The 23,988-nt window shown below is 42.2% G+C and overlaps 2 protein-coding genes across 2 annotated transcripts in view; both read right to left on the bottom strand.

Annotated features, from left to right (window-relative positions):
• LOC126426622 (streptococcal hemagglutinin-like) overlaps positions 1–23,988 on the bottom strand; it is a 30,739-nt gene that overhangs the window by 6,195 nt on the left and 556 nt on the right. Inside the window, exon 2 of the mRNA XM_050088511.1 lies at positions 13,685–13,875. Coding sequence (XP_049944468.1) covers positions 13,685–13,875 — 191 coding nt within the window. The remainder of the gene's footprint in view (positions 1–13,684; positions 13,876–23,988) is intronic.
• Positions 6,546–23,988, bottom strand: part of LOC126427123 (uncharacterized) — a 525,102-nt gene continuing 507,659 nt past the window's right edge. The window contains exon 2 of the transcript XR_007576536.1: positions 6,546–6,602. The gene's annotated coding sequence lies outside the window, so the exon portion shown is untranslated. The remainder of the gene's footprint in view (positions 6,603–23,988) is intronic.

Genomic DNA, 23,988 nt, shown 5'->3' with positions numbered 1-23,988 from the left:
AGAAGTCTTCTTTTAATCTGACCTTGTACTGATCCCAAACACTCGACCAGTACTCGAGAACTGGTCGCTCCAGTATCCTAATATGCGATCTCCTTTACAGATGAATCACACTTCCTTAAAATTCTCCCAATTGACCAAAGTCAACCATTCGCCTTTCCTATTACAGTTTTCACATGCTCGTTCCATTCCATATCGTCTTACGCCCAGATATTTAAACGACTCGACTGTGTCAAGCAGGACACTATTAATTCTGTATCTGAACATTACAGGTTTCTTCTTCCTACTCAGCGCCAACTCTACTGCTCAGGGTACGCTAGTATTTTGCTTTGTACTGACTTTAACATAGCCCTTTTCTTTAAATTCTTACTGTGCAGTACTGTTATGAAGCAATTCCCGTCAGGTTCGTGTCAACGCAACCCTACAAAAAGCTAGTAAGAAAGAATCCGAATTTCTAGCAACAATTAAAAATGCAATCAAGCAGTTGCTCATGTATACCAGAACTAAGGTCAATAAGTTATTTATGACAGTTTGGCAGGGGAGAGGGCTATACCTTAGCGTATGGAGTATTTTTAATTATCTTCGGAGATAAATGGAGACTTGTAAGTAACCATAAGGGGTTCCAGTTACTTTCCTGTTAATAAACCTGCACACTACCGACTTTTAAATTATTTTCTTGAAAAAAATGCTGCTGACTACGCTTTATTTTCTCGAGTATGGATCCCCTTCTGTAGGTCTCAGTATAAAACCATGTGAGGAGCTACAATAACGAGAGAACAGCGTGCTGCCAGGACGTAATTTGCCAAAGAATAACATTCTGTAAATTTCAGCTCAGCTCTGCGTATGCACGTGGGACCGCCGGCGACTGCTTAAACGAACCTAACCTTACGTCACCAGTGCAACTCGTTTTCGGCCAATCACGAACTGTAGACGGCGATAAGAGACGGGGCTAAAAGGATCGCCAAGTTATCTGAAGCAGCGTCTTGACCTGCCATCTGTTGGCAACGCCGAGAACCACCTCAGTTTGCTGACGCTGCATATTTTACCTCCCATTCACAAGGTTAGCACGAAAACTTTGGGAGTAACATACATGTTTCCACGTATATCAATTTCTTATTTGCAGTTTGCTAGAAAAATAGCAATAAGCGCCCACTTCTTTTTATTATCTGTGAAAAATATACTTCATACCCATAAAGTCTCTTAGCAAGGTGTTATTTAAATATGGCAACTACGGACACAATCGATAGTGTGTTGTTATGTATTCGCAGTCAATTTTTGGAGGGCTCAGATAACATATTTTGAGCCTCTTCACGAAACGCGGAAGTGCATCTCACGTACGTGTCCGGGTTTCATCCTGGCATCGCGGATGAACATGAGATACAGCTCTGGAATTGTTATATTTTCAGTTTTCAATTCGGGCGCCTGCACCAGAAGGCAGAAATTTCCTAGATCGATCTATCATCCAAATGCCGGCATACAGACTGTCATTTAAAGATCACTTGCTGAAAGTCAAAGCTGGTAGCATTTTCAAACTTCGCCTTTCGAACAATTAGGAAAATTACTTTTCGAAAGCATTTAGCACGTGTGTTCACAGTAAAGCAGCCCAGATTACTTTTATTTTCCTGTTTTTTTTTTTTCTTCTCTTCCCAATCCGCAACTTTTGTCGATTTCTTCGTTGTATTTTATTAGTTTTTTGTATCGAATTTCAAGAATACTTTCAGACATGGTGTTTGAGGTCCTTAACTCGACTGTCCTCCAGGTTTATGTGGACTAGATGTAAACATCACAATGCCGTCAGCCACGTAAAAATTCTTCCCACGTTTTTTCTCACACAGTGAAACCCTCGAATTATGACGGAAAGTGCTGCTTAAATGCCAAGAATATCTGCTATCGTACCAGCTGGGTCGGGATTCGTTCCAGTATTGAAATGACAATTTTTTCTTTCGCCTATGGCGTCAGTTTGTTCGTTGCACTCACTTTGGAAGCCCAGGCAAGCAGAAGACGGCAGGAGGTGTAATGGGGGGAGATTCTGGACATGAGTTTGCCGTGGTACGGAGTCGTCAATGACACCTTTTCGACTAAGCAGCGACTAACAGACACTCACCTCAGTCAGACGAACGAATGCAGCCAGTGTGTAGATGCGGTCACCAGAGACCACCGAATAGCGTGCCGCTACGTGTGGAGAGTATGGGAGTTATGCCGATTGATGGTGGAGACTGCACCTTCCAGTGTGACACCGATGTGGATTCTCTTTCCTGGCTTCAAACTGCACCCAAGAACAAAGTGCAACGCCGCAGCCTGGCTACTGGGACACACCGCCTACGCCACTTTTGAGTTACAACAGAGCGACGCCATGCAGCACATGGCCTTCCTGTCGGAATGTCATCAACGATTGCACCGTTCACCAAAGTACAGCGAACATTGTGCCAACCCTTTATCAATTGCGTTACTGTATGGCTATCAGAGGACGTTTCAGTTACATTGAATGCTTTCGCTAGAAGTATCCCTTTTATTTCTCTTTTCTCGTTAGAGTTTTCCATTTTCTCTTACTTTCTTACATGATACACTTATTTCAATTTTTGTTTAAATTTCACAACTCATACTGCTTTTTTAGAATTGTTACCAAAAAGCGCTCTGTGAATAACTTGTCACAAATTTCAATTGTTTTTTAGTTCTGTTTTCTTTAAAGGATTTAGATTATGTAAAATATTGACCTGCTATTCAAAATTACCTTTTTCTGTTCATATATTGTTGTAATGATGTTATGTTCTCAAATAAATTTAAAAAAAAAAACGCCCGTCCCTCGGGCGCATAATTTTTGGAAGTCGGGATTGCGCTCGCGCTAACCTGACGAACTTAAAAAGAAACCAGCCAGCGGGAAGTAGTGTACAGGGGTGACGCGAGATAGCAGCAGCTGCCGGGAGTGTAGCCGTAGTTCTAATTGCCACCCACAGATGGCAGGCGTGAGTTGCAGAGCATGATTCCTTGTGTAGGGAAAGTATGGTCACCCAGCCAGTGGGCGCTACTTTCATCCCACTGCGCCGCTAGTGATAGATTTGCAGTTGCAGTATATTTAGCCATGTTTATTAAAGAAGTGCACTCAGCTGTCTAATACACCACTAAAACTGATCAGTGGCTTCAAACAGAACATGTCGAATATTTTGCAACAAAACAACAAATTTATAGCGAAATAAGTCGAAAAGCATTTGTTGCGGGGAGCATAACAGTTTTTTGCCTGCTATTCTTATTAATAGCGGAAGTATATTTCGCAGTATCGAGTTTGAACATCTGCTTCCGTAATTAGCGTGAAATTGGACCTATCCAATAGTCAGTAGGGCATAAGGGAACCAATATTAGGCCGCAAGTGCAGGGAAAAATCAGTTGCTGATGTAAAGCTCTATATCGACTTATTTCTTGTTTCTGCTATGAAATGAAAGCATTGCCTTCACATGTATATGCACGGTACCTTAGTAAACAGAATTGATAAACGTGCCTATATGATTACGCATGCTTTATAGTTTTGTCAGGTCTATTCCACAAATTTTTTTCTGCAAATTCATGGCATTAGGATAATGATTACTGAAGTACAAGAAAATACAATATGTTTAAAATGTGTTCAAATGAAACTAGTCCTATGATCAAAGTAGGCTGTACGAGACAGTAACAACTATTCGTATTAATGTAGGTACTACATATTCTTGGCCAGGTTGCACAAGAAATAGACGTCTCCCGGTAACAATGTTTACTGAATGTAAGGTCGTAGGTTCGGTACTTGCATTGTGCATAAATGTATTCTTTTTTTACATTATATTGTATTGAACGAAGTACGATTTTATTATGAGCATCCTAAATGTACGTTTAAACTATACTCTAAGATTTCTATTTTGTAATTAAATTACTATTAAACCATCCTATTAGCTCTTCTCACTCTTCTTTGATGTTCAAATGCATTGCAAACTAGGTAACAGAAATGTATAAAAAGACGAAAGGCCAGAAATGGATAAAATTAACTGAGTGTGTAAGTAGAGTTCCTGCAACCTTTCCCACCGCAACCAACATAAACCCAAAAATAAGAAAATGTATAAGAACTCATGCTGCAGTAGCCAGACATTGAAATTAAAATAATCAGCCTGGAGATGCTCCTGGAAGTAGCACGAAATTAGCTGAATTAGGTGTAAACAGCAGTCTCACAGGGAACTTATAAACATCATTTCTGTCACTACCAATAAAGGAACGTGGTTCTAGGTTTGCTGATAGATTTGTTCATTAAATTTACATTTATTTTTGAATACAACTTTCAAATAATTGATATATCGTTACACTGTATGAAGGTAAATCACATGCTGGAGAATTCACTGCAGCAGAGATGAGGCAATTACATCTCATTTAAAATAAGTTGCAATTGCAGGACCAAGAAAGGAAAAATGAAATATGTTTTGGCTTGAATGCTAAGATGGACTTTTGTACTGCAAAGACAGTCTATTAATAAAAGGATGAATCTTCCCCAATACCTTTTAACAGAAAGGAGCATGGTCCATAATAGCAGTGAACATCTATGCTCAATATCTGAAAATGTTCGAGGGAATGTATTTACTATATGGTATTACTGAAAGTGTTGTTCTACTTTGAAGACAATGTGTGCACTATTAATCGTAATATGTGTTATTAAAAATCTCCTGAAGAAATGTGTTATTTTTAGATTTATATTGCCTTAACTAGACACTGTGTAGAAACAGGTCTATCTAAATATCTTTAATCTTCAAAGTAAAGCTGCGTTATTGAACTAGAACAATTTGTATAGGCTTCTTATTAACCACTGACTTACTTTTGGAATGGCTTAAAATTTCCCAGATAATTTTATATGGGTAAAATAATGTGTTTTCCACGACTGACCTAAACTTCGCCAGAATGGCAGTGTAACTTTATCAGTATAAATTTTAAAATATCACAGCAAAAGGTCAATTAGTCTGTATTTTTACCATCAAAAGCAATCAGTACCTTTAACTACATGGGTTGCAACAAGTAACATTTTGCGGGCAGTATTTTCAAAAAATGGTTTAAAGTGGTGCAAAGTTACCCCAGTCAACTGCATTTCCATTCACATATTCATGGTTTTCAACATAAATTTCTAGATTATGAAGACAAATAAAAATAGGTTACAATACAAAATGCGCATGGCATTTACTTTAAATGACATTCAAATTTTACCATGTTTAGAAACAAGTGTTCTTCATAACGTACTCTCCAACAGATTTTGCATATGTGCTATTTCATTCTGAGCTAGGAAAGAGTACAGAGTGCAAGCTAGTGTTCTTTCTGGAAGAAGGTATACTTTTTTCCTCTCTACAATATTACATGAAATGTAGTTCCATCATATGTATAAGAAGCTATTAAAATTTAGAGAAAAAATAAAAGAAATCAAATGAATCACAAGGAAGAAACAAAGGTAGTGGCAAAGCAAAAAGTCAAATATGTACACAGGTTTAAGGACAAAGTTTTTATTTATATTGCATCATTCCAAACCCTTGACAGGGAAATAGTCTACTTGCAAAATGTAACAAATATTACACGAGATAATAAGAACATTCCATACTCAGAGAAAGAAACATGGAACAAAAATAAAAATCACTGTAAATTAAACACAAATGAGATCATCTGAAGAGAACATGTTAACGACATTTTGTGCCAAAGTGTTAATGACAACCAAAAGATGTTTGAAGGTCAGTTTTTCAAATCATTTATAAAAAAGTGATTTTGGATGTCACAGTTTCTGCACTAATTTTCTCGTGTCCGTACTTCTACTTCCTTGAGTCACTACACGCTGATATTTTTTATTCCCCTCCCTTCGAAGCAGATGAACTCTTGTTGCCAAGAAACTGTGAATTATTTTCTCCTGTACACTGTGGCAGACTGGGAAAATACTTTCTCCTTCACTGATGCAACCACTGAAGTGGCTATATCAGAGAGCAACAATCCACATGAGAGTAATATCTTCTTGTTGCTTCTCAAATACATCTCTGCCATTTGAAATACACAGACAACCTCACTTGTTGGCTCAATAAGTTAGGTCTCTGTAAAGGACTTTAGATGAAAAAGCATGTTCACAGACATACAGACAATTTCTCTAGATGCAGTTGGGCCCTCCTCACAAAACTTTCAAAGTGCATGATGCTTCATATCTTGCCTAAAAGTGTTACTTCATAAATAGTGTAGAGACTCGTGCTCATAATCATACACCATATTACAAAGTGGCTCATCAACTACCCCAGCACACTTATCCTCATCTTCACTTACAGATTCACCCACTAATTCTTCCAGGAAACTACTGTCCTAAGTCTCATTATTATCAGTCACAGTAGTAAAGAACTGAGGACAAGTGATTACCCTCAGTGCTGATCTCAATTCTCGTGGTGTTGGTGCTGGATTTTTGAAGTGGCCCATTGAAAACAGATTTTCTAAGGCATCTTGTGTAAATCTACTTATTAGCAAAAATTTAAATTTCTTCTCATTGAGCAATGGTTTTTTTTGTGGGGTTTTAGGGAGCTCAACTACTAAGGTCATTAGCGTCCAATCACAAATGTAAGTGCACATATAATCTGGTAAAACTCAAGGGTTTGGGGAGGGGGGGGGACACCAGAAAGTTCTTACAAGGATGCAGATAAAATAATTAAAAGGGTTAGATGTCTTTGCACAAGTCCGTCAAAGTAATAAAACAAAGAACACGAGCAGCTGCTCAAGCGTCGTCAGCTAAGATTTCCTGTAAGGTAGACGGCAGAGGCAGAACAACATGAGATTGATTAAAATGGGGACACGACAATAAAACATGGCGCACTGTCAATGCATGACCACAAGGGCACTGCGGGGCTGGGTCACCGGAGAGCAGGTAGCGGTGGCTAAACCAGCAATGCCCAATTCGCAACCTGGCCAAAATGACCTCCTCTTACTGAGATGGTTGGGAGGAGGTTGTCCAAGCAGTTGGGAATGGTTTTATGACCCGGAGCTTATTTCCTTGAAGTGACGACCAAGTATCCCGCCATAATGACACAAACCTCTTACAAACAACCCCACTAATATCAGACGATGGGCACAAAGTGAGGCTGGCCGAGGCAGGACGACTGCAGCTTTGGCCGCAACATCAGCAGCCTCATTCCTAGGCGCTCCTAAATGACCTGGAACCCACATAAAGGTAACAGGACAGCCATCATCAGCAAAAGAATGGAGGGATTGCTGGATCCGTTGCACCAAGGGATGGACCGGATATGGAGCTCCGAGGCTCTGAAGAGCACTGAGTGAATCAGAGCAGAGTACATACAGAGAATCGTGGTGGCGGCAGACATACTGAACGGCCTGATAGAGAGCAAAAAGCTTGGCCGTAAAGCTGGAACACTGTTCAAGGAGCCGGTATTTAAAGGTGACTTCCCCGACGACAAAGGCACAGCCAACACCATCGTCAGTTTTGGAGCCATCAGTGTAAATAAAGGTGTTACTGGTGGGTCGCGCACAAAGTTCAACAAACCGTGAGCAATACACTGCATCCGGAGTAGTCTCCTTTGGGAGCAAGCTGAGATCAAGATGAATGTGAACCGGAGCCTGGAGCCAAGGTGGTGTCGCGCTCTCCCCCTCTCTGAAGGTGGTAGTGAGAGCAAAATCTAATTGTTGAAGCAGGCGATGAAAGCGGACTCCAGGGGGCAGCAGGGCTGACATACAACCCATACTGACAGTCGAGAGAATCGTCGAAGAAGGACTGATAATAGGGGTGGTCGGGCACTGACAACAGCTGGCAGGCATACCAACAAAGCAGTACGTCGCACCAGTAGGTCAGTGGTAATTCGGCAGCTTCAGCATAAAGACTCTCAACGGGACTACTATAGAATGCTCCAGTCACAAGACGCAACCCCCGATGATGGATACAGTTGAGATGGCATAAGAGGGATGGCCGAATAGACGAGGCTCCCATAATCCAGCTTTGATCAGACTATGGACCGATATAAGCGAAGCAGGACAGTACGATTTGCTCCCCAAGATGAACCACTAAGAACACGGAGGACATTAAGGGAACGTGTACAACGGGCAGCCAAATAAGAGATATGCGGAGACCAACAAAGTTTCCTGTCCAGTGATAGCCCTAAAAACTTCGTTGTCTCCACAAATGGCAGAACAATGGGACTGAGATATATGGATGGTGGAAGGAATGCTTTATATCGCCAAAAGTTGATGCATACTGTCTTCTCTTCAGAGAACCGGAAGCCATTAGCCACAATCCATGAGTATAGGCTGAAGGCAGCTCTCCAGGAGGCATGTTCTCTGGGCACTGCAGTAGATCGCGAAGCCATCGACGAAAAGATAGCCAGAGACGTTAGATGGCATGCTATTCATAATTGGATTGATCGCTATGGCAAAAAGGGCTACGCTCAAAACGGAGCCCTGAGGCACTCCATTCTCCTGGAGGAAGACGTCGGACAATACGGAACCCACATGTACCCTAAACATTCTACCTGTTAAAAATGGATCAATAAAAAGGGGCAGGCGACCACGTAGGCCCCACCTGAGCGTAGTGCGGAGGATACCTCCTCTGCAACAGGTATTGTAGGCCTTCTCCAAATCGAAGAACACAATTACCATTTGGCGCTTTCGCAAAAAGTTGTTCATGATGAACGTCGACAAGGTCACAAGGTGGTCAATAGCAAGAGCGGCGTCGAAGAAAGCTGCATTGAACATTGGTAAGTAGCCGTCAAGATTCAAGAATCCAAACCAACCGAGCGTTAACCATGCACTCCATCACCTTACAGACACAGCATGTAAGAGAAATGGGGCGGTAACTAGAAGGAAGGTGTCTATCCTTCCTGGGTTTGGGTATGGGAACAACGACGGCCCCACGCCAACGCACGGGAACATGACCTTCGGTCCAGACTAGATTATAGGTACGAAGAAGAAAGCATTTGCCTGCCGGAGAAAGGTGTGTCAGCATCTGAATGTGAATGGCATCTGGCGCCAGGACAGTGCAAGTGCACGTTCGAGTTCCCGCATGGTAAAGGGGGCATTATAATCTTCCAGAATCAGCAAGTGTAAGGAAGGTCGCTGAGCCTCTTCTGCCTCTTTTCTGGGAAGGAAGGCAGGGTGGTAATGGGCAGAGCTTGAAACCTCCGTGAAAAAGCGGAGGAAGGCGTTAGAGACATCCACAGGGTCTACAAGTACCTCATTACCTGAAGTCAGGCCAGATATCAAGGAGTGGGCCTTAATTCCCGACAGCCGGCGCAGGCCACTCCAGACGACAGAAAAGGGAGTAAAACTGTTAAAGGAGATTGTGAAAGAGGCCCAACAAGCTTTTTCACCGTCTTTGAGGACTCAACAACTTTGCGCTCGGAGTCTTTTGTAATTAATACAATTCGCCAGCGTAAGGTGGCGGCGAAAGGTGCGTAAAGCACGTTGTCAAGCACAGATAGCGTCTCTGCAAGCCTCATTCCACCAGGGGACTGAAACGCGACGTGAAGAACAGGTGGTATGAGGAATGGAACATTTGGCAGCATTGATGATAAGAGCCGTGAGGTATTCAACCTGACTGTCACAGCTGAGAAAATTTTGGTCCGGAAAGGTCGCCAGGGAGGAGTAAAGTCCCCAGTCAGCTTTCAGTATGTTCCAGCTCGAAGGACGTGGGGATGGGGTGTGGTGTAGGAGACGAACGACACAGGGGAAGTGGTCGCTCGAATAGGTGTCAGAAAGGACATACCACTCGAACCGACAGACAAGAGTGGTAGAATAGATCGAGAAGTCCAAGTGGGAGTAGGTATGAGTGGAGTCCGAGAGGAAAGTCGGGGCGCTAGTATTGAGGCAGACAAGATTGAGACGGTTGAAGACATCTGCCAAGAGGGAGCCTCTCTGACAGGATGTAGGAGAGCCCCAAAGGGGATGATGGGCATTGAAGTCACCAAACAATAAAAACGGCGGAGGAAGCTGAACAATCAGGTGCATCATGTCAGCCCGACTAACTGCGGATGACGATGGAGTGTAGACGGTACTAACAGAAAAAGTAAAGGCAGAAAGAGTAATATGGGCAGCTATTGCTTGGAGTGGGGTGGTCAATGGGATGGGATGGTAATAGACATCGTCCCAAACGAGCAACATGACCCCACCATGAGCTGGAATATCATCCACAGGGGTTAGGTCAAATCGCTCGGAGATATAGTGGGTAAAAGCAATCGGTCAGTTGGGTGTAACCTTGTTTCCTGGAGACCAATGATGAGCGGACAGTGCAGGCGGAGGAGCAGCTGTAATTCCTCCAGATTAGATCGAATACCTCTTATGTTCCAATGTAACAGAGCCATCGCGAATCAGAGAAAGGGGGAACGAAACGGGTGAAGAGCTGGTCACCTCGACGGCCGCGGAGGGCCAGGTTTCGAGGTAATATCGCTACAACTTTCGGGAGGCGGATCCTGTTCCATCGAGTTGTCGCCAGCTGCGGCCACATTCCTCATTTCTGGGTTGCACAGGAAGGGCAGCATCGTCCGCCAACGACAGGCCAGCTGAGCGCCTGGCAGCAGAACGTCCTGGCGAAACTGAGGACGGCCGGGAGCAGTGACTGTCGGATGGAGCATCAAACAAAACGTGCCGGGGTGGAGAGGGGGATAAAGACTTCTTCTTTGAGGCCTTCTTGGAAGACCGATGAGTCACAGGGATGGTGGGCTGTGGGGGCTGGACCCGAAGAAAGTCCTCACGCTCAGGGTCCTTTTTTGAACGCCGGACCTCAGAAGCCGGGGTCCGTAACGTTTCCCTGATGGATGCCTGAGAAGAGGATCGTTTATCAGGCGGCAAAGGAGGAGGAAGGGTGGCCCCTGGGGCAGAGGAAGCAGGGGACGCGAGGGAGGAGGATTTGGAAGGGAGGGATTTGGGAGGCGGAGGCATAGACCCCGGATGGGGTGACGAGGTGGAGGGGGGACAGGATAGAGGTGAGGATACTGCGGAAGCAGTGGACATGACTGAAGCAAACGACGTTGTCAACATCACGGGATGGAGGCAGTCACATTTCTTCCTGGCCTCAGAATAAGACAGACGGTCCAAGGTTTTCAATTCTTGTATCTTCTTCTCCTTTTGATATGCGGTGTAGTCAAAAGATCTAGGCGAGTGGAGGCCAGGACAATTGACGCACCGAGGTGGTGGGGTGCATGTATCTCCCTCACGAAGAGGACGACCACAATCGCCACAAAGGGGCTCAGCTTCACACCGTGACAACATGTGCCTGAAGCGCAAACATCAAAATCATTGCATAGGAGGCGGGACGTTAGGGCGCACGTCGCACCAGTAGCACATCACCTTTACCTTCTCTGGGAGAACATCTCCCTCGAAGGCGAGGATAAACGTCCAAGTGTCGACACGACGATCTTTGGGGCCGCACTGGACTCGCCGGACGAAATGCATGATAGGGCGCTCCTGGTTGGCCCTGAGCTGCTCATCAGATTGCAGCAGGAGGTCCCAATGGAAAATAATCCCCTGCGTCATATTGAGCGCCAGATGTGGGACAATGGACACTGGGATGTCCCCTAGTTGGTCGCATGCCTGGAGCGCCACCGACTGTGTAGCGGAGGTGGTCTTTATGAGAATGGACGCAGAAAGCATTTTACTAAGAGCCTTGATTTCTCTGAAGAAATCCTTGATATGCAGTACAAAGAACATGGGCGCACGTCCCCCCCATCGGTCCGAGAACAGACTAAATAGCGGGGGAAGTATTTCGCCTGAAGCCGTCGGGCCTGTCCTTCCTCCCAGGGAGTGGCCACGGGGGGAAAGGCTGAAATACCAGAACCAGAGACAGAGACAGAACCTTTCCTCTTAGAAGACGCGGCCACAGAGCGACCTGATGCATGTTGATGTTTCATCTGCGAAACGTCTGCCCCGATACCACCCACTCCGACCAGGGGCTCTCCCCACGGGCGCCACCCAGCCTCAGCAAGGGCCACCTGGCAGGATGACCATTGTCGGGAATCCTGATGCCCCAGGTAGACGGGCATCTACTCCTTGGCTTACATGGAGAGGGTGCAGCTCAGGTATCGGCAGTACGATCCCTGTGTTGTCAGGGGGCTACAACCAAGAGGGTACATGACGACCCCACCACAATGGGCTGGCTACCGTGCTGGATTTCGGGTGGCATGTAAAGTCCATCATGATCGTAGGTGCAGATGGGGACGGACTATGGGCGTAACTTGTGCAACCCACCAGGTGTTTAGGGCCAAATTGATGAACAGTGGGTGCAGTTACAACGTGGTTACGATGATGAGTGCCAAGGTCTTAGTGCACTGAGGACCGGTGATACAACACATAAGGTGTCCTTCCCCAAAAGGCTCATACTTCTGTACAATTTTGAAAAATGGAGGTCAAACCCCAATGGGGACCATCACATTGAAGGTCGAAATGGTTGAAACTCCTTTTAGTCACCTCTTACGACAGGCAGGAATACCTCAGGCCTATTCTTACCCCGGACCCACAGGGGTATTCAGGAACGTGTCCAGCAATTCCAAAATACCTGCAGTTTTCAAAACTACACCAGACTGAACTGGTTTCCAGGCACCCTTCAGGACAATTTTCAAGTTTTGAAATTAACACAGAGTGTCCTCAAGATTATAGAGAGCCTCGCCGTATGTTTGTTCATCAGAATGACTCAGAGCCATAACTGGTGGTCTAGATGTCATGAGGCAAGACCACTTATGAATGTGCTTTAGAAACCATGCTGTGGCTAAAACGTTTTTTCTGCAGTTTCACTGTCTTGAACACGTACTCAATGGCTGCTGCAGTCTTCCAGTTAATTAGGGCAGTAGCTAAGCCAACTTTCATTTTATCATAACGGTTTGGCATCAAACACCCTCGCACAGTTGTGGTGCTAGTTTAAGACTTAAACCGTAGTCTATCTCATGCAACTGTTTTACACTATTTATATGTACCTCATTACCAGGTAGATCATGTTCCTCAATGACATTTTGTGAAAGAAAGACTGAGTGCCCATTGACTAAGTGGTTCCTCATATTTCTCAAACTGGTGGTGTACCTGCAATAAAATTAGCTTTCTCTTATCACAAGGATACTGGCAGAAATTGAATAATTCTGAAAACCAGCCACAACAATTCCAAATTCTCGCCATAAAACTCGATTTTGCCCTCGCGTATCTGTCAAAACATAGTGAACATTGATACCAAGTGCCTAAGATTCTCTAATAGTGCTTATTATGATGTTTTAGGCATGAAAAATGGAAAAAGATGGCCCTGTGTAATGGTAAACTGTTGTTTGTTTCCATATTGAGGTAATACCACCCAGCATAACAATTAATGCATGAGAAGCTATAGTTGTTGCAAAGGCAAGATTTGATGGAGGTGCAGCCAATGCTTCAGTCACATTCCAATAATGGAGTGATACTAACCTAATACATCATGAGAACAACATGTTTTTCCTCTGGTAACATGACGTAAAGCTTTACTTTCAATGAACTCACAAGATCCCTCAGCACACCAGGTCTAAATTTTATGTTCTGTAGGAAACATATTCGGGTTCTGTCTGAAGGAAATGGTAATTTATTTTCCAGCAGGACTTTGTACCCCATACCACCACAAGCTAGTCTAAGTTTTAGCCCTGTCCACAGTGTTTCCACTGCATGTCCCCTTTGTTCATACTGCAAACTGATCTGCACCGAACAAACCATGCAGACTGACAATTAGGTTGTCTTTTCCTAAATACACTCTTCTCTCCCTTGTCTGAGAGGGGTTGAGTTTTCTCTTTAACGCTTCAATTCCAGTCTGAAGCTGTTGTTCTAGGTTCTTCAGGGTGGTGACTTCATCTTCAGTTGTGTCAAAGTTCTCTGCAGGACTGATGTCATTGGTCACATTTGAAGGCTCTCCAACCTCTGGAACACAAAGTCGCAATATTACAATCTTCAAAAATGAAAAGCATTTAATACTGTAATATGTTGTTAAGGAGCCAGTAATTGTTTCTCGGTAGGCTGTGGTATTTGATTTGAAGACACATAAGATGCCAAAATCTTAGTTTCAAAGGACAAGTAAATCTATGACAATCTGAGTGGTAATATTCCAAGCATGCTCTTAACACTACGAAATGGTAAAGTAATGCCATATCCTAAAGTGAAATTGTAGGTGAACAATTATATTTAATTCCAAACAAACACTATAATAGTGTTCCCAAAAATCTGTAATCTCTTTGCTAGGCACCACCAAAATCTGACAGCAACAGATTGTAAAAGAGCTTCACTTACAACACTTCAATATTTACGGAGCATGTGAGGCCTGAATGTTTGAATTACAAGAGCTGTGAGGCCAGTGTTACTTCCTGATGTGGGTTGTAGTGGGGATTACAGTTAAATGCAAGTAATTACTACTTACATAAGAGATTAAATAATCAGAAACAGACCAAACCACAACGTTAGACATATTAGCACCTGTTGTGCCACATATTGCCAACAAATGTAAAGCTATGTATAAAGAGTTTTAGAAACATATATGGTTTGGAAAAGCCACAGGCTTTGAAGTAAAATTTAGACAGCTGTGGTAACAAATCAAAGCATCGATTTCCTCGCTGTTTAACTGTAAATTATTATGGTATATACAGTGTCCAATGGCAAGCAGTAGAAACGATATAGCAGAAGGGCATGAGAAAAGACATTACTGTTTATTTCATCAGATAACAATACAAGTGGACTGTGTAAGTAAGAGATGTGGTCTCGTTCGCTAAATTACCTTGTGGCAAAGTATTTTGTCCCACCAACAGACCCATGACATGTCAGTTTGAAAAATATACAGCTGTTATAAATGAAATGTTCGAGTCTGCTTCTGTACACAACTGAGAATTAGAATGAGAATACGAAATATAATTTCTAAAGAAGAAACCCTAAGCTACATATTTACTACTACTTTTAAAAAGTATATGCTTATTTTACTCAGATGACAAACTATTTCCTGCAACAAATACTATGATACAAAGAAGACTACTGTACTGTCTGCAAGCATAATGCTGTGAAGGGATGTTTTGTGTGTCCTACTGATCAAAACAACAAATGTGAACTGTTAGCAGTCACACAAGATGTTCAGTGTATCATAATTAAGGACCAAGTGACAGCATAACGTATGTAAAAATACTGAAGCAGTGAACATTGTTTTGCAGTTATCTGCATCCTCATTATGTTTCTCTAAGAGGTCAAAAGGTTTCCTCTCAGCATGAGCTTTGCATACCACTGGTGGCTTACAACCACCAAAAATGGTTGGCACAGCATTTGGTTTATGTTTCACCACTCCACCAGTTCTGTTGGTTTCAAACTGGTCTGGTGTAAAGTGATTCTGGTAAACAGAAACAGTACTATCAGCCAATTTTGTTACACACTTCGTTACAATATAAAAATTTCAAAACTATACATTATAACTGCATAATATAATATAAAATATATGAATCCGCAATATCAATAAAACTCAGCACATGCTACTCATAACTACATACACTACAAGAAGCTCAAGAGACCTATGAATTAGGTATAGTAGCTGTACATAAACAATGTAACACTCAGCTTCGACCTGCAAACTAACTGAAAAACAATTCATTTTACATAACTAACATCTTTTAGGTAATGTGCCTCCATTCAAGTTTAATTTTCATCACGTTTAAGTTTCCTGTGTAACAACAAATATTGTATGATGCATGTAGTCTAGACCTACCTACACTGTGTGATCAGAAGTATCCAGACATCGCCAAAAATATACGTTTTTCATACAAGGTGAATTGTCCTGTCACCTACTGCCAGGTACTCCATGTCAGCGACCTCAGTAGTCATTAGACATCGTGAGAGACCAGAATGGGTGCTCTGCGCAACTCACGGACTTCAAACATGGTCAGGTGATTGGGTGTCACTTGTGTCATATGTCTGTACACGAGATTTCCACACTCCTAAACATCCCTAGGTCCACTGTTTCCAATGTGATAGTGAAGCGGAAATGTGAAGGGACACGTACAGCACAAAAGAGAACAGGTTGACCTCTTCTGTTAACTGACAGACCGCCGACAGTTGGTTGTGACGTGTAATAGGCAGACATCTATACAGACCGTCACACAGGAATTCCAAACTGCATCAGAATTCACTACAAGAACTACGACAGTTAGGTGGGAGGTGAGAAAACTTGGATTTCATGGTCAAGCAGCTGCTCACAAGCCACACATCAAGGCGGTAAATGCCAAACGACACCTCGCTTTATGTAAGGAATGTGCAAATTGGATGACTGAACAGTGGAAACATGTTGTGTGGTGATCCAATGGCAGGGTGTGGGTATGGCGAATGCCTGGTGCACGTCATCTGGCAGTGTGTGTAGTGCCAACAGTAAGATTCGGAGGTGGTGGAGTTATGGTGTGGTGGTGTCTATCATGGAGGGAGCTTCCACCCCTTGTTGTTCTGAATGGCACTATCATAGCAAAGGCCTACATTTATGTTTTAAGCATCTTCTTGCTTCCCACTGTTGAAGAGCAACTTGGGGATGGCGATTGCATCTTCCAACATCATCGAGCACCTTTTCATAATGCACGGCCTGTGGCAGAGTGTTCACATGACAATAACATCCCTGTAATGGACTGGCCTGCACAGGGTTGCCCGCATCTCGTGGTCGTGCGGTAGCGTTCTCGCTTCCCACGCCCGGGTTCCCGGGTTCGATTCCCGGCGGGGTCAGGGATTTTCTCTGCCTCGTGATGGCTGGGTGTTGTGTGCTGTCCTTAGGTTAGTTAGGTTTAAGTAGTTCTAAGTTCTAGGGGACTGATGACCGTAGCAGTTAAGTCCCATAGTGCTCAGAGCCATTTGAACCATTTTTTGCACAGGGCCTTACCTGAATCCTATAGAACATCTTTGGCATGTTTTGGAATGCCGACTTCGTGGCAGGCCTCAAAGACCGACATCGATACCTCTTTTGAGTACAGCACTCCATTAAGAATGGGTTGTCATTCCCCAAGAAACCTTCGATCACCTGATTGAATGTATGCCTGGGAGAGTGGACGCTGTCATCAAGGCTAAGGGTGGGCCAACACCACATTGAATTCAAGCATTAACGATGGAGGGCGTCACAAACTTTTAAGTCATTTTCAGGCATGTGTAATTATAAATATACTGTACTGTTACAACTGACATTGCAATTCTTTTCATTTAATTCAATTTTTGTCGAGACGGTTTGCCCACACTATTAAATGCAAGTAATAGGTACTTTACAGAGGCACGTCACTAACACGCCAATTATTTTCACAAAACTGACTGAAAACGACGCATTGTTAATTGATCTTTAAAGTACAGATAGCCATAATATCGTATTTTCGGAGGACACAATAACATATGTTAAAACATCCAAATACTGCACTTTCTGTCTTCAACAGTTGGACCTACACACTAACTATGAAACGAAAAACAATGTTTACCTATCACATATTTTGTGCTGCAAAACAATACGCCTTTATAGCAGTCACTACATTACAGATTTATTATAAATTCGAAGCTTTCATTATGGATTCTCCAATGAAAAAAAAAAAAAAAGCTTGGGAACGCATACACATTTTAAAAACACTCTTCACCAGCTGGAGGATAACCACGTGTAATGACGTACCAAATCTGATCACGAAGTGAGTCAAAATACAGCAAGTTTTTTACACGGCATATCTTAAACCTGAAGGTGATTTGCACTAATGAATAAAAAGTGTACTTTCCACACACAAGCAAGAGACTTGTGGGCTGCCAGTTGGCTCTGCTGATTTTCATCAGCCATATTCTCTTTCTTGTTGCATCTCTTCCTTTAGAAGGAATTCTGTACAGTTTTCCTCCCTTTTTGCCTCCAAACGAACAGCCGAAAGCACAGCACTGAGGCATTATTCTACTTAAAACTTCGAAACTACACAACACTTCCCATGCTTCACAAATAATGCTTGGGCCCACAATGGCTGCTAATGTAGTGATGTGGTTTAGTCCATCCTGAACTGTGGACGGCGGTGAACGCAGCAGAATACGATGGCCATACTTCCATTTATACAGAGCTTTACTGTCCTTGTAATAAGGCCACAACTCCAGCGCCGAAAAGTTGAGTGCATCTAAACTTACACTGCTGCCAACTTCTGTGTTTGAAACAAACCGGCTTTCTCGTTGAAGAACAAGCAGGCGTGTTTTAACCCCTCAATTATGCAATTGGATAGATTGGCAAAGTTTCACAAGTGTGACGATAGTACGAGACGTGTAGGTGGAACAGATTCTGTAAGGATTCCAAGCTCCCCTTGGCATTATGAACAACCCACATATAGTACTTGATTATATCCCACGTACAGTACTTGATTGTATATTCTACAGCAGCCTCTAAATAAATTCTCACACTTGTGCAATTAGGTGCTAATCATTTTCAACTGTTTGTGCCGGCTGAATGCTACCATCAGAACTTACTTATATGTAAATAGCAATGCAGTTTCATTAACAGTTATTTAATGTAATTCCAGCTTATAAGTTACTACGTTTAACCTACTAAAATGGTTTATGCCCTTGCATTTGTTTTGAGTTAATTGCATACATGAACTCTTCAGTTATTTTTGTACCACTCAGGTTGCGGATTCTTTGCAGCTTTTGGAATTAAGTGTTTTGTGTGTAGTACGTGTCAATATGCATTCTTGTGCCCTGCTATCAGTGAGTTTCTTTATATAGTAGGCTTGATGAAACACATAAATGAAATACTTCATCATCTCAATTCAAGATGAGAGTGACATTATATGAAAGTATTGAGGATGGGACAGCACTTCATCCAGAAATCTCATCCAACCTTGCTATGTGAATCAGCACTTACTGTGTCAAAGTGAAAACTTCATATGACTCTTCACTTCTGCTGCCACAGTATCTGTATTTCTCAGTAAGTTTTCATATTTACGTACGTCTCTTTGGGACCTATTAAGTGAAACGATCTTTAATTGATGGCAGTATGTGTCAGCAGTGATTTTAATAATTACTAGCAGCAGGAATGAACAGATTACACGATTCAACTAAACTTCTCCATATCTGAATTTATAGCTGTTTAAATATTTCAGGCTAAATATAATTTATAGAAATGCAATTATTGCATCTGATAGTACTACTGCTAAATCTACTGCTGCAGCTACAAGTTATAGAACCATAGATATCAGAAATTTGTGTGTGCACTTACTGTGATGTGCAGATACTAAGTAATTAATTTTTTGCCTCCACTGCCCACAACACCAAAAAGACTACTGTATCTACATCATACTGAATGAGGTGGAGCAGTGGATAGCACAATGGAATCATATTCAGAAAGACAGTGGTTCAAAGCAGTGCCCAGACAGCCTGATTTAGGTGTTCCATCATTTCCCTAAATCACTTAAGCTAAATATCAGGATGGTTCCTTTCAATGTGCATTACCTTATTTCCTTTGCTATTCTGTGCTTGTGGTCCACCTCTAACGACTTCATTGCTTATGAGAAGTTAAACAGTGATCTCCTTCTCCTATGTCTAAATCATTATTTTGTACATTTGGAAGAGATGGAAGCTCATAACATGAAAGTAATGCCGTAGCAGCTTCCACGAACAGTGCTGCAGACCCTGCAGAGGGAAATGACATGGATCTCCCTTGTGAATGAGACTGAATAGTGGAATAGCTATGGCCACCACAAACGAATGGTATCTGGAGGATGTGCTACACCCACATCTTCCACACCAACAAAATCTATGGAGACTGAAGATTTCTATTTTCGTGCAGCGCAACTGCTTGCGCAGATACCCTGAAACAAAATGAGAATGGTGATGTGGGCAGTTTCATAACATATATGACAACACTTTGTGAAAGCAATTAAAAGGCATAGAGCAAGACCACCGTAGCACATCAATAAATTTAGTGTATGTTATGTGTATGCACACTATTTAAACAAAATTTGATTTCTGTCTCAGAAATAAACTAAATCCTTATTACTTCCTGAGAGAACAATGTGTGTGTTTCCACATGACAGTTAGCTGCATTAAAAATGACTGCTGTCAGCAATTGTAATTATGTAGCTCTGTACAACCATGGACCATGCCATTGGTGGGAAGGTTCGTGTCACGATGCGAAACAGACAGCCATACTGTAGGTGCAGCCACAATGGAGTGGTATCTGTTGAGAGGTCAGACAAACGTGTGGTTCCCAAAGAAGGGCAGCAGCCTTTTCAGTAGTTGCAGGGGCAACAGTCTGGATGATAGACTGAACTGGCCTTGTAACATCAAGCCAATTGGCCTTGCTGCACTCGTACTGCAAACGGCTGAAAGTAAGTCATAAGTTTTCCTGAGAGCTTACCACTTTGCTGTATTGTTAAATGATGATGGCATCCTCTTGGGCAAAATATTACAGATGTATAATATTTCCTCATTTGGATCTCCGGTCAGGGACTCCTAAGGAGGACACTGTTATGAGGAGAAACAAAACTGGGGTTTTATGGATTGGAGAATTGAATGTCAGGTAGGTTGGAAAATTTAAAAAGGGAAATCGATAGGTTAACGTTAGATATAGTGGGAATTAGTTCAGTGGAAGGAGAAACTGGACTACTGTTCAGGTGAATACAGGGTTATAAATACAAAATAAGATAGGGCTAATGCATGAGTAGGTTTAATAATTAAGAAAAATTAGGACTGTGGATAAGCTACTATGAACAACATGGTGAACGCCTTGCACTGTAGTACAAGTTTATAAGCCTACTAGCTCTGCAAATGATGCATTGAAGAAATGTATGATAAGACAAAAGAAATTATCCACATAGTTAAGGGAGAAAAAAATTTTATATTCATTGGGGACTGCAATTCAGTAGCAGGAAAAAGGAAGAGAAGGAAAAGTAGTAGATGAATATGGAGGATTAAGAATCATGAAAGAAGGTCGTATAAGTGGAATAGACCGGGAAACACCAACAGACTTCACATTGATTATATAATGGTAAGACAGAGATTTGCGAACCAAGTTTTAAATTCTATGACTTTTCCAGGTGCAGATGTGGACTCTGATTACAACTTATTTGCTATGGACTATAGATTAAAACTAAAGAAATTGCAAAAACGTAGGAATTTAAGGAGATGGGACCTGAATAAACTGAAAAAACCAGAAGTTGTACAGAGTTTCAGAGAGAGCATTACAGAACAATTGACAAGAACAGGGGAAAGGCATACAGTAGAAGGAGACTGGGTAGCTTCCAGAGATGAAATAGAGTAGACAGCAGAGGATCAAGTAGGTAGAAAGAAGAGGACTAGTAAAAATCCTTGGTTAACAGGATAGATACTGAATTTAATTGATGAAGGGAGAAAACAAAAATGCAGCAGATGAAGCAGACAAAATGGAATACAAATGTCTCAAAAATGTGATCAACAGGAAGCACAAAATGGCAAAGCAAGGATGGCTAGACAACAAATGGAAGGATGTAGAAGTATATATGACTAGGGATAAGATAGATACTGCTTACAAGAAGATAAATACAGGGAGCGAAAGGCTATTAACAATTTGTACAGAAACCAGATGGTAGTTATATGAGTTGAGGGGCGTGAACGGGCAGCAGTGATTGAGAAGGGAGTGAGAAGGGGTTGTAGCTTATCTCCAATGTTATTCAACCTGTATACTGAGCAATAGAAACAGAAACAAAAGAAAAATTTGGAGTAGGAATTAAAAAAGTTTTTGATAGCACTGCAATTCTGTCCGAGACAGCAAAGGACCTGGAAAGGCAGTTGAACAGAATGGAGAGTGTCTTGAAAATTGGATATAAGATGAACATTAACAAAAGCAAAACAAGAACAATGGAATGCAGCCAAATTAAATCAGGTGATGCAGAGGGAATTAGTTTAGAAATTGAGACACAAAGTAGAAGAGTTTTTCTATTTGGGCAGCAAAATAACTTATGATATAAAATTCAGACTGGTAAGGGCAAGGAAATTGTTTCTGAAGAAGAGAAATTTGTTAAAATCAAGCACAGATTTAAATGTCAGGAAGCATTTTCTGAGAGTATTTGTATGGAATGTAGGCATGTGTGAAAGTGAAATATGGATGATAAACAGTTTAGATAAGAAGAGAATAGAAGCTTTTGAAACATGGTGCTACAGAATAATGCTGAAGGTTAGATTGGTAGATGGCATAACTAACGAGGAGGGATTGAATACAATTGGAGAGGGGAGGAATTTGTGGCACAACTTCACTAGAAGAAGAGGTACGTTGGTAGGAACACACTGAGAGATCAATGGATCAGCTATTTACTACTGGAGGGAAGTGTGGAGGATAAAAATTGTAGAGGGAGACCAAGAGACGAATTCAGAAGTATGTCGGTTGCAGTAAGTACTGGGAGACGAAGAGGCTTGCACAGGATAGAGTAGCACGGAGAGTTGGACTGAAGACAACAACAACAACAACAGCTCTGTACTACCAAATCACAATATATGTGACCCGTCTGTGTGACATGGCGTACATTTATGGGTACAACTACCAGGTCATACTCTCTTGTATTAGTCCATGGTGAAGTGCTATATGCTACACTGGTGTCCAGAAATGCTATATTATTTGTAAATTTGAGTCACTCAATGGGAACCAGATTTTAGAAGTGCACAAGTGAAACAAAACACACATGTGTGATTTATGTGTAGATGCTCCACTGCTCTGGCTTGCAGTGCAGATTTTGAAAGGCAGTTCAGTTAATTTCTTAGTTGCCACTTGACTCTCAGAGGGATCTGTAGCTGGTACACATTTCACAGCCACATTCTTATTACAGCTGCACATAAGGTGGTTTGAATTGATTGGTGATTACTGTAGAGTTCAAAACAAATCTCCAACATTTAGTACAATGTATTATACATGAGCAACATCATTAAACATAGTCACTGTATACAATTCAGTTGTCATCTCTGTAGCCACCAGCAACGAACTGTTGTTACTGTTAATATGACTACTGTTAAGTGTAACAGCAAATAAATGAGAATGCTATATGTACAAAAATAATGACTAATAAGCACTATCATATTCAATACAAAAAGCTTCTAAAAACCTGTTTAGGCTTTCGACAGGCTTAGAATTAAGTCTAAAAGTACCTTTCCAATGAACATAGAGAATAAAATTTTTGTCATACAATTTGTGTCATGTCCTATCAGTATTATCAGAAAATACGCTGTTTTCAAGAAAAGCTACTCCTGTTTCGTCCATAAATACTGAGTTAAGTGGTAACTTATTAGGTGACGATGCTTACCCAGGAAAAGAAGTTGAAGTGGGATTGGGAATATGAAATAGTGGCATATAAATGAAATACAGAACGAACTGCCAATTTGTCCTCAAGGAGGATATGTGGTTGCTCCTTTGGCAGTAGAAGTAGGAAGTAGCGAGTTGTTTTGGTGGAGTGGTGTGTCAGTACGGCAGACTGGAATGGTCAGGTCAGGCTTGGTGGGAGCAGGTTTGGCTGCACCCATGTAGGAGTAACTGGGGTGGGACTGGTTGCAGGTGTTGCAGATGGATGGGGACTAAGGATTGGAACAGTCTGATACAGGTGGCCAGCTCTGCAGTGGGTGCAGGTAGGAGGGTTTTTGCAGTTGGGAGTTAAATCATCATTGTAGATGAGGAATTTGTGGGAATGACAGTCTCTGACTAGGGATCAGGAAGGCTCTACTTTGTGTTCTGGTAACAGATGAACACTGCATTTTGAAGGTGGTGATCTATGGTTGAGAGGTCTTCAGAAAGGATGCAAATGAACATTATCAGGCCAGAATGTTAACTTTTTCGATCTGCGTGTCAGGATTGGGACTTAGATTCTACACAACTTCCCCCACTGTGATCTCGGTGTCCTCCCGCATCAATCGAAACAATAGAAGTCAGCAGGAGGTGGGGCGTTGGGGTCATTTGGGTCATAGTGGACTGGTTTTGAGGAGGGAAGCATGTGGACCAAAGATGGTAGCAGGTAGGAATTGCAGTAGGGGGGTTTGGAAATCAGAATCAGAGGATTTTATGATTACCGA

The sequence above is a fragment of the Schistocerca serialis genome, chromosome 11 (genome assembly GCF_023864345.2).
Source record: "Schistocerca serialis cubense isolate TAMUIC-IGC-003099 chromosome 11, iqSchSeri2.2, whole genome shotgun sequence".
Classification (NCBI taxonomy): Eukaryota; Metazoa; Arthropoda; class Insecta; order Orthoptera; family Acrididae; genus Schistocerca; species Schistocerca serialis.
This window is presented reverse-complemented; position numbering and strand designations above follow the sequence as displayed.